The 13604-nt window shown below is 41.3% G+C and overlaps 2 protein-coding genes across 3 annotated transcripts; both read right to left on the bottom strand.

Annotated features, from left to right (window-relative positions):
- Positions 1 to 916: 916 nt before the first annotated feature.
- Positions 917 to 6570, bottom strand: tagln (transgelin). 2 transcript variants are annotated; one of them, XM_018687612.2, is made up of 6 exons: positions 6404 to 6556; positions 3232 to 3275; positions 2526 to 2714; positions 2273 to 2444; positions 1741 to 1843; positions 917 to 1649 (listed from the first exon to the last, which is right to left on the bottom strand). In XM_018687612.2, exons 2-6 carry the CDS (start codon positions 3241 to 3243, stop codon positions 1511 to 1513), a joined length of 615 nt encoding a protein of 204 aa, XP_018543128.1. In that variant the 5' UTR covers positions 3244 to 3275; positions 6404 to 6556; the 3' UTR covers positions 917 to 1510. The 2 variants fall into 2 exon arrangements, with proteins under 2 accessions (XP_018543128.1, XP_018543129.1); XM_018687613.2 differs by lacking the exon at positions 3232 to 3275 and having other exon boundaries at positions 6404 to 6570.
- A 2866-nt stretch (positions 6571 to 9436) lies between these two features.
- cbln18 (cerebellin 18) lies at positions 9437 to 12947 on the bottom strand. Its single transcript, XM_018687604.2, has 7 exons — positions 12815 to 12947; positions 11608 to 11707; positions 11313 to 11492; positions 11051 to 11209; positions 10844 to 10932; positions 10017 to 10097; positions 9437 to 9919 (listed from the first exon to the last, which is right to left on the bottom strand). Exons 2-7 carry the CDS (start codon positions 11705 to 11707, stop codon positions 9791 to 9793), a joined length of 738 nt encoding a protein of 245 aa, XP_018543120.1. The 5' UTR covers positions 12815 to 12947; the 3' UTR covers positions 9437 to 9790.
- Positions 12948 to 13604: the final 657 nt, after the last annotated feature.

Here is a 13604-nt window from a genome sequence, read left to right as displayed (position 1 = left end):
GCTCTTGAGCTAAATGCTAACATCAGCATGCTAATACACTTACAGTGACAATGCTAATATGTTTCAGGTGTAGTGTTTAGTGGCTTCTATGGGAAAACTAGCAAACATAATATTGTAAACAGGGTTCTTTACAGGAGAAAGTAGCCATGCTAGTAGACAACAGCTACATAATACTGTATTTATCCACAGTAATGCTAAGAGCTAAATGCTAATGTTAGCATGCTGAGAGGCTCGTAATGATGCTAACACCCTGATGTATAGCAGGTGTAATCATTTCTGTGTGTGTGGTATAAAAAACTAAGATGGTAAAATGGGCAAAATAATTTTTAAAACAAGGTTTTTAACGAGATAAAGTCTGGCCATGCTAGCCGCTTCGTGACACCACCTGGGCACAGTAGTGCTTTGTGCTAAATGTTAACATCAGTATGCTAACACGCTCACATTGTCAATGCTAACACGTTGCAGGTGTAATATATAGTGGTTTCTGTGTGTGTGTGGAAGATGAAGAAATTTAGAGATGAAAGATGAAAGTCTAGTCATGCTAGCAGCTTTGTTAGGCTACTTGGGTACAGTGTTGCTAAATGCTAACATCAGCAAGTGTGATGGTTTCTGTGTTTGTGGCATAGGAAGAAATTTATCTAAGCTTGTGAAAATGGCAAAAATAATGCCAATCAAGCAAGGATTTTTAACAAGACTAGACACGCTAGATGATGCTAGGAGCTAAATGCTAAATGTCAGCAGGCTAACCTGCAATGTTTACCATGTTCTTCATTTTAATTTAGCCTGTTAGCATGCTAAGATTTGGTAATTAGCACTAAACACAAAGTACAGCAGTTTCAAGCGTCTTTGATGATATTTTTTCTAATCTCAAAATGGCAGAACTGAAATTACCAGAATCACAAAGTCAATTCAGAGATGTATTTCAAAGTCATTATTTAATAAGACAATGTACAAAAATATTGGCGCTGATACAGCAGGCATAGCACTGTGGGAAGTGGTAGGTACTGAACAATATTGTAACAGTAAAATTAAGGAGTACTTGGTATGCCACGGGTTGTGTCACCACTCAAATTAAATGTCCCTTCTGTTACATAAACAAACCAATCTTTAAGTCAGAATTCAGAAACAATATTTCTAAAATGCAGGAAACTGGTGCCATAATTCAGACATTTGTTATGTATACAGATGTGAGACAGTAGTCACTTATTTGTAATATATCATCTTGGTAATTTTTATGTTTACTATTTACTTCAAACATTCAGTTGTACTGGTCCTAACTGCAGTGGGAAGGACAAAGCATGGTGAGCTCTGCAAGGGACACCAGTGCAAGCATCTACATAAGGAAGGTTCAGGGGCAAGTGTCAAGACTTAAAGGTTTGGAGGGGCAACTTTTCAGAAAGTAACTAAACTCTAAAGCAGAGAAGGGTTGTACTGGACTGGTTGGACGCTTACAGGCTCTAAAAGGGTGTCAAGGGCTGCAGAGGTTTTGGATATCCGTGGCTCAATGATTTTACAGGATCTGCCGGGGTCTTCCATAGCTCATGCCCTCCTGACTGGCTCCCTTATTGGACCCCATCTGTAGGCCGATCACGTTTTTGCCCGCCTTCAGCTGCTCATCGCTGAAATCTCGCTTGTTCTCCTGTGCTTTCCTGCAACACATCATTGGAAATTTATGTCACCAAATAAATACAACAAAATTTATCCTAACAGCAATATAGGAGTTTTCATTTCGTGACCTACTTGAAGAACCAGTTGGGATCTCCATTGTATGTGCCTTCATCCTTGGTGACGGCCAAGCTGCCCAGAGCTGACAGAGTCCTCTGCACCGCCGCCAGGTCCTTACCTGCCCCAACACACATATACAACCAGGATTATTAACCCTACCATCAGTCAGATTATGACACCCCTCCTCATGGCAACAGCACTTCCAATGGTAGGGCCTCCCCGGCAGGACACTGCTCCCACCACAACGCCAAAACTACTCAGAAATGTCTTGAAGAACATGACAAAGAGCCCAAGGTGTTGACCTGGCCTCCAAACTCCCCAGATCCCAATCTGATCCAGTATCTGTGGGATGTGCCAGAACAAGCCAGATCCTTGGAGGCCCCACCTAACAGCCTACAGGACCCAAAGGATCTACTGCCAATTGTCAATACCCAGAGCTGTTTTGGCAGGATGAGTGGGACTCACACAACATTAGGCAGTCCAGTTTTATCTTCTAGCATTAAATGTTTGCTTTACTGAGGAATGAGAATGACAGAACCCCTCTGACCTTCCCAGAGGTCCACAGTCTGGAACATATCAGTCTTGGTGACGCCATATGACTCAGCAGCTTTGAGGAACTGGGAGATCTGCTCCATCTGTTTGAAGGCCATGGATGAACTCTGGATCTTTTTCACGGGTTTGTCTCCGGCATACAGACTGTTAATCAGCTCACTCAGGACCTGGGGGAAAAGACAAAAAATAATCTTAAAGCTAATTCTAGAAAAAAACAATCAATCAAAAAGACTTAAGTGTGCACTCACGCATCCGTCTTTCAGCCAGGCCTGGAAGCCCAGTTTGCCTGGTTCTGGCCTCCCCACTCCAGAGCCACACTGACGGTTAATCCACTCCACCAGGATCTGCTCCAGGTCGGGGTCGTACTTGCTGTCAATTTTATCCTGGACCTGCCGGCTCATGCCGTAGGATGGACCTTTGTTAGCCATGCCGACACCCTGAGAGGTAAGTGTGGAAGGGAAGGGAGGAGACAAAAGGAATACAATGGAAGATAGAGTCAAAGAGAAAAATGTTAATTATCTGTGGAGAAATCTGAGTAAATGTGTAGTTGGACTTTGATTGGTGTCATCCTCTTGTCCCACCTTGACATACACCGATGCAAACATTGACGACATGCAGTCAAAAGCGTGTATATAAGCGTAAATGCTCAGCACTTAGTTTGAATACCTCTCTCAGTAACAGTGGCGTTAACAGCGCTGTGTGTCCTAATGCACACCATTTAGCCTTATCAGGACCTGGGTGTGTGAAGCAAAGTGGTATACAATGGGAGCTCTATTTAAGCCAGATGATTTTTTTCTTTGCATATATATATATATATATATTCTCTTTTTGAACACACACTCATTCTCTCTCCTCAACACATAAACACACATCCCCTTTTTATGCTTCTGTATTGCCTTTGGGCCAACAGCCAAGTGCAAAACCCATATCAAAGTGCTGTCTGCACCATCCAACCTTTGTTGCCATCTTGATGTCAGGTCACTTCAACTTCCTGATTCCTGGGGAGGTTCAAAGTTCAAATGTTAAACCCAGGAGTTGGGTAAGGAGGCTCATCTCTGGTACAGGATGGGGAAGCTTATTCCCAAAGACAACTATAAATGTCTCTTTTTAGCCGACTGGCTGTAGTATTCATATATTAAAGTGAAAGAATGTCAAGTTGGGCCAAGACTTGACAGATGTAAAACCTTTTATGCTTCAGGTAAGTTTGTTTTATCTTTATTTTCTTCCTTCCTTTCTTCTTTTTCCTCGTTTCTTTCCTGTCGTATTCTTCCTTCCTTTCTTCTTCAACTAATCTGAGGCCATGAAAATCCCTAAAACTGGAGGAGGTATGGACACAATTCTAGCATATTCTCACCTTTTGAATTCATATTACAGACTTGTTAGCATACCCTTTTAGCTTTGTTTTGGTCTCCACCAACTCTTTAGCTTTTCCCCAAGTGTGTTGTAGTGCTGGACAGGTGGTGTACAGTGGGTTTAGTACTTAAAATATCCATGTGCTGTGGCTGGAAACGACCCGATGAGAAAACAATAAAGTGGTAAAACAATGACCTGGAAGATGCTAAAATTCTTCATATGATGGGAACTGAGGAGTCAGGGAATAAAAAGATTGATTATAGATGCTCTCAACTTTGGATACCTAAGTACATTTTAATTCTTTTACTTATTTACTGTGAGTATAATGAATTGCTTTAAAGCATGACTTAACTGTAGTGGTAAGTAAAGCATCTGTATACTTGATATACTACATGCATGCCAGTGACATTTATGGACTCCTGCCCGGAGTCATCCGCAAGAGTGTTACCACCAACCCTGTTTAATATTCTTTGCATTCCCTGTAGTCCTGTTCCAAACCACGAGAAACCAAACACACACGCTGGGCAACACACTCACTTACATTCAACCACAAGTTCAGATACTACATTATATCTTCATCGGTCTCTGGTGAACACCCCACACCCCTCGTTATTCCCACTGGCATGCATCATTGTGTAATCATTATTACAGAGTAATGTTTGTCTGGTATGCCGTTAACTTGTCTCTCTTTTTTTCCATTGGCCTCTAGTTCTTTGCCTCATAAACTACTCTGTGGGCCACAATTGCAAATAACACACACTACACTTTTTGTAGGGGAAGAAATAGAAGCTGTGTTTTCACCACATTGTGCACTCGATGCCCTTTTGTGTCTTGTCCAAAGAAGACGCTATTTGTCCTGTATCAGTCATCATGTGTGCATTACATAACAAGCGTACAAATATCATATTTTTGGAGGTTAACTAAGTCCAGTAGGTCCCAGTCTCTATTTCTGGTATTTATGTGTATCCAGGGACCTGTTGTTATGCTTGGGACCCAGCCCAGGTCCAATAACTCAGGATTATCTGCTAAACAAGCATCTGTGTTGTCTGTCTGGCCTCTCCTTAAATATTCAAGGCAGCGTTCACTTGACATGTAACATAAAAACGTTAAGAACATGAACAATGGATGCAACATTTAAGTCAGTAGCTACTGCCAGTACAAATTAGTTTTTTATATAACAATCATTCCTTCTGACTCTAACAAAATCAACTTTTCATGCATGAAATCTGTGTAACCATGGGGAAGAATAATGAGAAGACAATATAAAAAAGGAAAATGAGGGAAAACCAAGATAAAAATAGGACAAAAACCACAGATTTCTAGTGAAAGAAAGCCTTTAATGCCCCCTCTCAAAAGTCCCAAAGTACCATATCCCACAAAACATGACTTCACCACCTCCATCCCTTCATCCTAACCATCTCCCTCGCTTGTGTTTTCCCTCCTCTGTTTCTCCATTACCATGGTAAATCTGCCACGATGCCAGAACAGGAAACCAGTGTGAGGGGCTGTGGCAACTGTGGCGGCCTGAGGGGATGTGGCATCATGCAGCCTTCACCTCCTTTTCGGTTAATCATCAAACCACCGTGTAATGATTTAGTATGAATGCAAATGCACAAGTTGGGGAGGGAGGAGATAAGTTCAGAGTTAGCTGATGTAGGTTTGACTCTGCCCTCAGCTCTGCTTTATTCCAGCTGCACAGAAAACTGCTGCTTCGCTTTGACCTGCCAGACTTTTATTAAAACATAAACCACTTTCACAAACTGCTGCCAAGTCCCTTCATGGTTCTGATTATTCTGTATAGCTGCTGTATGTCTGAGCTAACATAGATAGCACCGTCCGACTCAGCCCAGCGCCAGGATGTGTTCAGTTCCTGGCTTTATGAGCTACTGTGCCTCTGCTGTGTTTATGTGCCGCCACAGGATTGGCAGGGCAGATAGGCTTATCTGCCCCTGTGGCTGCTGCTCAGAAGCCAAGCTGCTACAGCCACTACTTCCCTTCTGGTTTTACTGGACCAACAGGATGCGCTGCCATCCTTAATGATTCACTAGTTATCTTCAGTGCAGAGGATGAACTTCTATCTTTAAGAAACATGTCTTTAAACCTGCTCTCCTCTCTCTATCTGCATCTGCATCCTCATTAAAGTGTGGCGTCCTGTCACACTATGGCAGTGGATCATTTGCTTGTGCAAATAAAAGGTATGTTCACTGTCTGAGATATGCAACACTGTCTGGTTCTCCCTCCTCCTCCTCCTCACATGGAAAACATATTAACCCTCAAATAACATCTGAGTCACATTAAAAATGAACAATGAGGTAATTCTAGGTGAAAATACAGGCAGCAGGCAGCTCGAGTTCAACCAGACTCCACTGGAAAACAGCTGGTTTTTAAGTGATAATTGTTATTATACAGAACAAGTGAATACAGAAACTCAAACAGAAGATAAAATTCCCAAAACCTGCACAGAAACAACTTAAAGAAAACTCAAACTTACATATTCTACATCTATATTTCAACTCGTGGCGGCAGATGCACGAGACGTCTCCTTTGACCTTTGTCTGATTACGATGCTCTTATTTTGAAAGGACTACAACATCTGCTAGTGTCATTTTATTTTTTAAACACATGCAATGCAGACGTATGCATTTTATTTTTTTATTTTAGCAGAAAAGAAACTAGCAAGGCCTCGCTGATTCTTAAGTTGATGAGCGATGAGTTGATTTGTCTTAACTGATCGATAATAGAAGACAGAATAGAAGAAGAGTAGAACACTCACTGTGTGAAGGAATGGGTCAGTTCTCTGCTGGCCTCTAGTGCAGTTTGTGGGATGAGCGTGGATGCCTGACTGAGTGTTTGTATATGCTTCCCAGGGACCTCCCTCTCAAAAATGCCGGCTTAAAAGGAGCAGATGAGGCAGGATGACTTCACTACAGTCTGCAGAAAGAGAGAGAGAAAGGGTAAGGGAGGGAGGGAGGATGAGGGAGGAAAAAAAAAAAAGGAAACTTCATCCTTAAAAGGGCATGGCCTTTCAGCAGCTCTTCCCCTCGCGTCTAGTTAAAAAGCCCAGCCTTATTTGGGTAGAGCTGTTCATGTAGAGGAGGGAGACGGCATCCAGGCGGCGTTTGGTTTTGGTCAGCGGGAATTCTCCAAATACCACGATTCCCTCCTCCTCGTTCACAGTGGCTGAGAGGTGGTGAGGTGAGGGAGGGAGAGGAGGGAGAGACAGGGGTGAGGGAGGGATTTGACTCGGTGAGGAGAGGTGGAAGAATTAGAATAAAATAGAAAAAGAGTGGTGGTGTTGACTGAGTGTTGATATATTTTTGCACAACGAGGAGGGAAGGAAGGGGTGAGGAAGAAGGAGAGGTACAAGGAGGGAGGAGAAAGAGGAGAACAGAAGAAGAGGGGGAGGGAAGGGATGGAGAGGTGAGGAAGAAGGAGAAAAAGAAGGAAGGAAGGAAGGAAGGAGAGGAGAGGAGGAAGGAGAGGAACAATAAAGGGGGAGACAAAATGAGAAGAAGAGAGGAGAAGAGATAAAATGAAGAAGAAGAAGAGAGGAGAGGGGGAGGAAAGAGGAAGGAGAGGAAGAGGGAAGGGAGAGAAAAGGAAGAAGAGGAGGAGAGAGGAGAGGAAGAATGAGAGGGGAGAAAAGAATGAAGGAGAGGAGAGGAAGAGGAGAGGAGATAGACAGAAATGGATAAGAGTGAGGAGGAGTAACAAAGTCATCATCATCATTCAGACAGAAAATTCCATGTAAGTCCTGGGTGCTCTTCAGTAACAGCACCCAGTGTGTGTGTGTGTGTGTGTGTGTGTGTGTGTGTACCCCACCACCTCCATCTTGACATTTCCATCACTTCTCTTCCATTACATACACTCTTTGGCTCCGTGTTCCTGTTTGAATATAAGAGGTGTCGAACGTTTGCTAATAAAATTTCTACCTCGGTGGAAAATCTGAAGTTGAATCTCAGTCAGGATGAGAAACACATATGTAACCACCCTCACTTTTGGCAGGCTTAATACTTAAAAAAAAAAAAAAACAGCCTTGAAAAGTTGATAAATATTCCTCTTGTGTTCACATGAAAGTAAAACAAACAACGTTATGTATTTTGTCTCATCTGTCTTCTGTAATATTCAAGTTAAATGGCTGTATTCTCCTCGTGTTGTTAATCTGCTTCAGTTTGCTGTAACAAGAGGAGATGTTCACATTCACATGTATTTTATTGGGTTCGTCTATTTATGTAGATTTTCCTTTAATAGCTGAAAGACTCTAAAAACATCATTGGCTGCCTGAAACCTAACATTAGTGTATTAAACCCTAGAGGGCTTTTAGTTTGAAACCCATACAGGAAGTGGCGGCTATTAGCGACTGTACCTTCAACAAAGTTCCTTAGAATTACATGTATGTGTGAATGAGTTACAGCAATGTTTTGTAAACTACGGTTATAGTAATTTGGTTACGTTTGCGCGGGAAAATGTTCTTAAACAACTCTTTATAAGCCAATGTTCTCATATAGTTAGCTTAGATGTTCGTCTGGGTTGGTTTAAGTTACCATGGAGACGCTGTTCACTGTTAGAATGGAACGTCATGCTTCATCCGAACGTTTGCGACGTCATGCGAACGTTTGCGACATGACGTACTAAAATAAATAAGTTGTTGCTCTGCATTCTGTTTGTAGACGTGTAGACTTCAAACGGAAACGGAGAAACCTGAAGGAACCCTCAGCCGCATTGCCTGTATTTGCTGCACCTAAAGTTCCCCAAGGTAGGATGTTGCTGTCAGAATTTTAATGTTGTATGTAGCATTTACCAACAGAGGTCCGATGAAGACATAAATATCCTGTGTAACTGCACAAGTTAAGAAAGTAATTGTTTCCACTTAATAGTTTAAATATTGAGAAGAGAGGTCAGTAGCGGCCTTCATTTTTGTCAATGCTTTTGTAAACAGTTGTTGGCCCCATGCCCTTTCCTGGAAATAATCTGGATCTACCCCACTGTGCACTGGGACATTGGCAGTGGATCCTTTAGGACCTGTGGGTTGCGGCCTCCATGGATCCAGCTTGTTCCACAGATGCTGGATCAGATTGTGATCTGGGGATTTTTGAGGCCTTAAGCTCAGTGCCATTTCTGCACAGTACTTACTGTAGCATAGTGGGTTTGCTGGTTTGGTTTCTGATGGGGGAGGCCCCTGCCATTGGGGAGTGTTGTTGCCATCAGGGTGGGTGTGCTTGGTCTACAACAATATTATGTGTCGAAGTAAGTGAATCCCAGGAATGATTGACGTATATTTGTTCATGCTGATGTTGTTCAGTTAACATCCAGTTAGCTTAGCCTAGCTTAATGGGGGGAACATCTAACCTTTTAACTCTCTCAAAAGGTGACAAATTCCACCCAACCCTTTTGTTTAATACATACAAAAACTAAAGTGTTAACTACTGTAGCTAGCTGTTTCCAGACTGTGCTAAGCTAAGCTAATGTGTCCTGACTGTAGCTCCATATCAAACAGACAGATATCAGTGTTATTCATCTTCTCGTGTGACTGTCAAGTAAGAAAATGGATACTTGCGTAATATCATAGACTCACTCAGAAGCTTCTACTGGAATGGCTGGTATGTCTAAACAGTGTGTGTGTGAAAGTGTGAAAAGCACTGCTCCTACGTCGTTTGTTTATTCAACTGGAAGAATTTACTTAGCCTGGCAGTGGTTTGTATCCATTTGTAATGAGCTTCCATGAAAGGCACTTGTTTACAGTGTTATACAATACTGTCATAGGCCCAATGTTAGCAGCAGCAGCGTTATAATCCATCATCTGACTGCTACCTATTTCCATTCATGGACGATGTGTGTGTGTTTGTGTGGTAGTTGAAATACATATCAAAATCAAAACGAAAATAAATGCACCTCACCTGTCAAATAAACTTTTATTGTGACCAAATCAAAATAACTTCACACTTCCTCTCTTACACAGACCATCGTTTTAATTGTGGAAGTTAGCATACACATTCATGAGTCTATGTATGTACGACTTATCTTGTTTATCTCTACCGTAGGGGCCCTATGGGGCTTGTCCACGCATGTGACAAAGACCACTAGTTTTAGCAAGTATAAATGGATTCATTTAAGGTCCTGGAGTGAGAAAGGTTAAGTGGCCCAGATCTCAGCTGGTTTATCACTCATTAACGAGAGGGTACAGTATGTAACCGCTAAAGATATTGTACTGCAGGAATGTACAGAGCTTCCTCCCGGATGTTAGCTCCACGTAGACCTGATCGCCTCTCTGCATCTCCAACACCACAACCTGTGGACATACACAGTCACAAAGAAATGTCTGTAATTGTAATATTTGGTCACTAGATTTATTTACAGAAACCATCACTCTTGTTTTCACTCCTTACATGAGTGGCACTGTCTTCACCATCCTCTCGATTGCTCTCCCACACACTGGCTGTCGGCGTCTTGTTGAACATCAGCTGAACCTACAGACACAAAAAACACCAAGATGCAAATGTCTTGCTATCGCCATGCAAGTAAAACAGTTGAATGTGTTCTGGAATAGGATATTTGTTTGGTATTTTTGATCCTGGGCCTTATTTTCACATGTTTTTCGGTGTAATGATTGATAAGGATGAAAACCTTTGGAATCAGTGCAGTATTGAGCAAGAATAACAAGCAGCTGCAAACAGTCCAGTGAACAGTTGTCCACAAAGAAAGTACGTCCACTGAAGTGCTGCTTTTTGTCACTGACAACATTATGGACAGGATTACTACAGTGATAGACCTTTTTATTAAAGAGAAAGATCCTTGTTTTTTTTTTTGTTTTTTTTTAACCAGAAACAACAACAACTCCTGTGTCCTGCAAGGTAAAATGATTGTTGTCAAAGGAGTCTGGAACTGAAATATGGTGATATTTCTGGTTAAACAAAAAGAATCTTTCTCTTTAATAAAAAGGTCTATCTCTGTCGAAATCCTATTCATAATGTTGTCAGACACTTAGAATAACAATCTGAGCCAGTCTCTGGCAAAAACAAACACTGCAGTGGACGTAGTTTGACACGGTCAAATGTCCATTTAATTACATTACAGCAGTTGTTCAGTGTTCATGCTCAGTGCTGCATGGATTCCAAACATTTTTGTCCCTATCAATCATTTACACCCAAAAACATGGGAAAATAAAGCCCAGGTTCAAAAATACCGGAGTTATCCTTTAGGTCTTTCTGTTTACTTTGTGGTAGAGGCGCCCATTCTCTGCCACAGATGAGTAGACTGTGTAGGAAAAGACATAAACACCAGCAGTAGGGGCAGTGAAGGCACCTGGGGAGTGAGGTGAAGAGTTAGTGGAACTGCAGTGATTTATGTTTTGTATGAGCATTTAATTTTAAATGACAGGTGTGTGTGTTTGTGTGTGTGTGTGTGTGTGTGTGTTCCCTACCCAAGGAAGGGTTATAAGCGGAGCCATCGTCAAGAGAGACGATACCGTAGGGGATTGGCACATTAGTATTGAAAGGACCAAAGCAACGTTCAGTAGTTCCGGGAATTGTGATGGCAATATTAGGGTCCATGGTGGCTTTAAAGGCAATCTTGACACCACCTGAGAGTAGGAGAGAGAGATTATTGTGCAGCAAAGGTCAGTGTCCACATTTTGTAAAAAAAAAAAAAAAAATTAAAAAATCCATCATTGTGACCATTTCTACCTGTGAGCGCCTCTACTCTGCCGTTCAGTGTGTGGATATTGTGCCACAAATATGTCATCCTCATGAAGGTGTCCTCTTCCAGTTTGTATAAGTCATTAGCTCCGCAGCAGCAGCCACGCTGGCGAGTGAAAGTACAGTTGCAGTCCCATTTTTTACAGGTCAGAGATCCCTGCCAGTTGACTGGGGTATAGGATGGAGGGATGGTGAGAGAGGACAAAGAGAAGAGGAGTGGATAAACATGCACGTAACATGCTCACTCTGCTGGCTTTAAAATGTGGCAGTTTGTGTTGCTTACTTGCAGCCTGCTTCATTATTTCAATGGTGGAGGACTGGGCCTCCACCGGATCACAGAGAAACAGTGACCCCACCAGGAACAAAAGAGGTAGTGCAACCATCTGAAAACAGTAGTGTTCAGTATTGGATCAGTTGTGGAGAAGCACAATTACATTTGACTTGCAATCATCAGTTGGCTTGAAGCAACTTTTGTAGATGTGCTGTACATTCAGAATTAAATCTAAATTAAGGGATATTTTGTTAGCTCATTGGTAAGCCCATTGTTATGCAATTAACTGAGTGTCTTATTCATTTATATGCTGATTAAACAATAGTTTCTAGAAAGCTATCAAACTTTCACTTTTTATCCTGCTTTTGAATTGAAAACTTAACACAGATTTTGACCCACAAATTAACCAATCTTTAGTAACTAGCTAGCTTGAACAAATCTGCTGTCTCTCACTCTGAATAAGGTTACATATCTGCCTGGCATTTAACAACAATGCACCAAGTTAACTAGCTGCTGTTGATGGTGTGTTGACACCTACTTCATCAATATTCATTGGGTAGACCACTGGCTTTAAAAGTTCTAGCATGTTAGTTGTAAAACTACATTAAATATCTGAATGATTAAATCACCAATGTGTAGTCAACACCCAAGTTTACAAGTCAACACCCATGTGTCAGAGCTCAATAGTCTTGCCCAAAAATGTTTATAATGTTTGTTTTTACAATATCTCAGAACCTGTGAAAATAGGTTTTGGAAAAAAATAGGTTAATGAATACTGCTATCAGATAATTGGTGTTGGGTTGGTGTTGCTTTATATAAGCGTGTGTAGCACTTTATATAAAAAATATAAAAATGTTAAACTAAAGTATAGACTCCAGAAGGTTAAAGAAATCCAGATATTAGTCTGTGCCGAATCAGAACTAAAAGATGAGACTTTTTTTATCCTCGTGGTCAGAAGTCACTTAATGCAGGTTTAAATGGCATAAAATAGAAAGTATAGATAGATCCATTAACTGCCTCAAGGTACATAATGTAAAAACCAAATGACACTCGATAATTAGCGAAAATATTAAAACAAGAAAAGACAAATCTATATAATTTGTCACAATCTTTATCAAGGCTATTGCATCAGTTGGTGGTTTACAGCCAAAGTGACCAATTTGGACTGTTTTTTACTTGTTTTATGAGAGCTATGTAAGGATAGAAACATAAAACTTACTGTTTTTTGTTCCTCCCTCTCCTTGTTCTGAAAGACTGTGTCAAGTTCTTGAGACTGTGTGAAACTGAGAGTTAGAGTTTTTAAGCAGGGGATGGTTTTTTTAGCTTCTTATGGCTGCACTTCAGGTGATCCTCCCCTTGAGGAGGTGAATGATAGATGCTCCGCCTCACAGCTAAGTGTGTCCCCGGTAATACGGTACAGTCGATGGTTTTCCTTTATTGTGAAAGGATAACAATTGATCTTGTTGCACCTTTGAGAAACCTATTGTTCAGACTATAATACCCCTAATTAGGACAGTGGTGTCTGGTTACCATTCCTCCAGAAGACACCAGCTGGTCAGAAATGCTGATATGGTCAACATTGTTGTCAGGTCCCAGAGGACATAATGGTCTACGGAAGGGAAGACAAAAGAAGCTGATAGGAAAGCGTTATCGGTGCATCGATGAGGGTCTAAATCTGACAACAGTATGAAACATCGCCTGATTCTCATGCTGAGACAGAAAGAACAGAGAAACAATACCGAGTTTTCCCATGATTACTTTCCCTTTGGATATTGTCCAGATGTACTGATTGTAGTTGTTGTGTTGCTGAGGTAAGTCATAGCTACTTGGCTGATGAATAAATCTCTAGATCTTGCCTCATTTGGCAATATTTGGGCAATAATAAGACACAAAGCCGTTATCAGGAACACCAAAATGGTGCCATCTTTCATCTTGTTTTTCAATGACAGATTCAAGGAAAGACATTTAACATCTTTGTGCAAACTGTGTTAAACAAAAAAGCTGGAAGC

Source organism: Lates calcarifer, linkage group LG21 (assembly GCF_001640805.2).
Source record: "Lates calcarifer isolate ASB-BC8 linkage group LG21, TLL_Latcal_v3, whole genome shotgun sequence".
Taxonomy (NCBI): Eukaryota; Metazoa; Chordata; class Actinopteri; family Centropomidae; genus Lates; species Lates calcarifer.
Note: the sequence above shows the minus strand (reverse complement) of the source record. Positions and strands in the feature narration are given on the sequence as shown.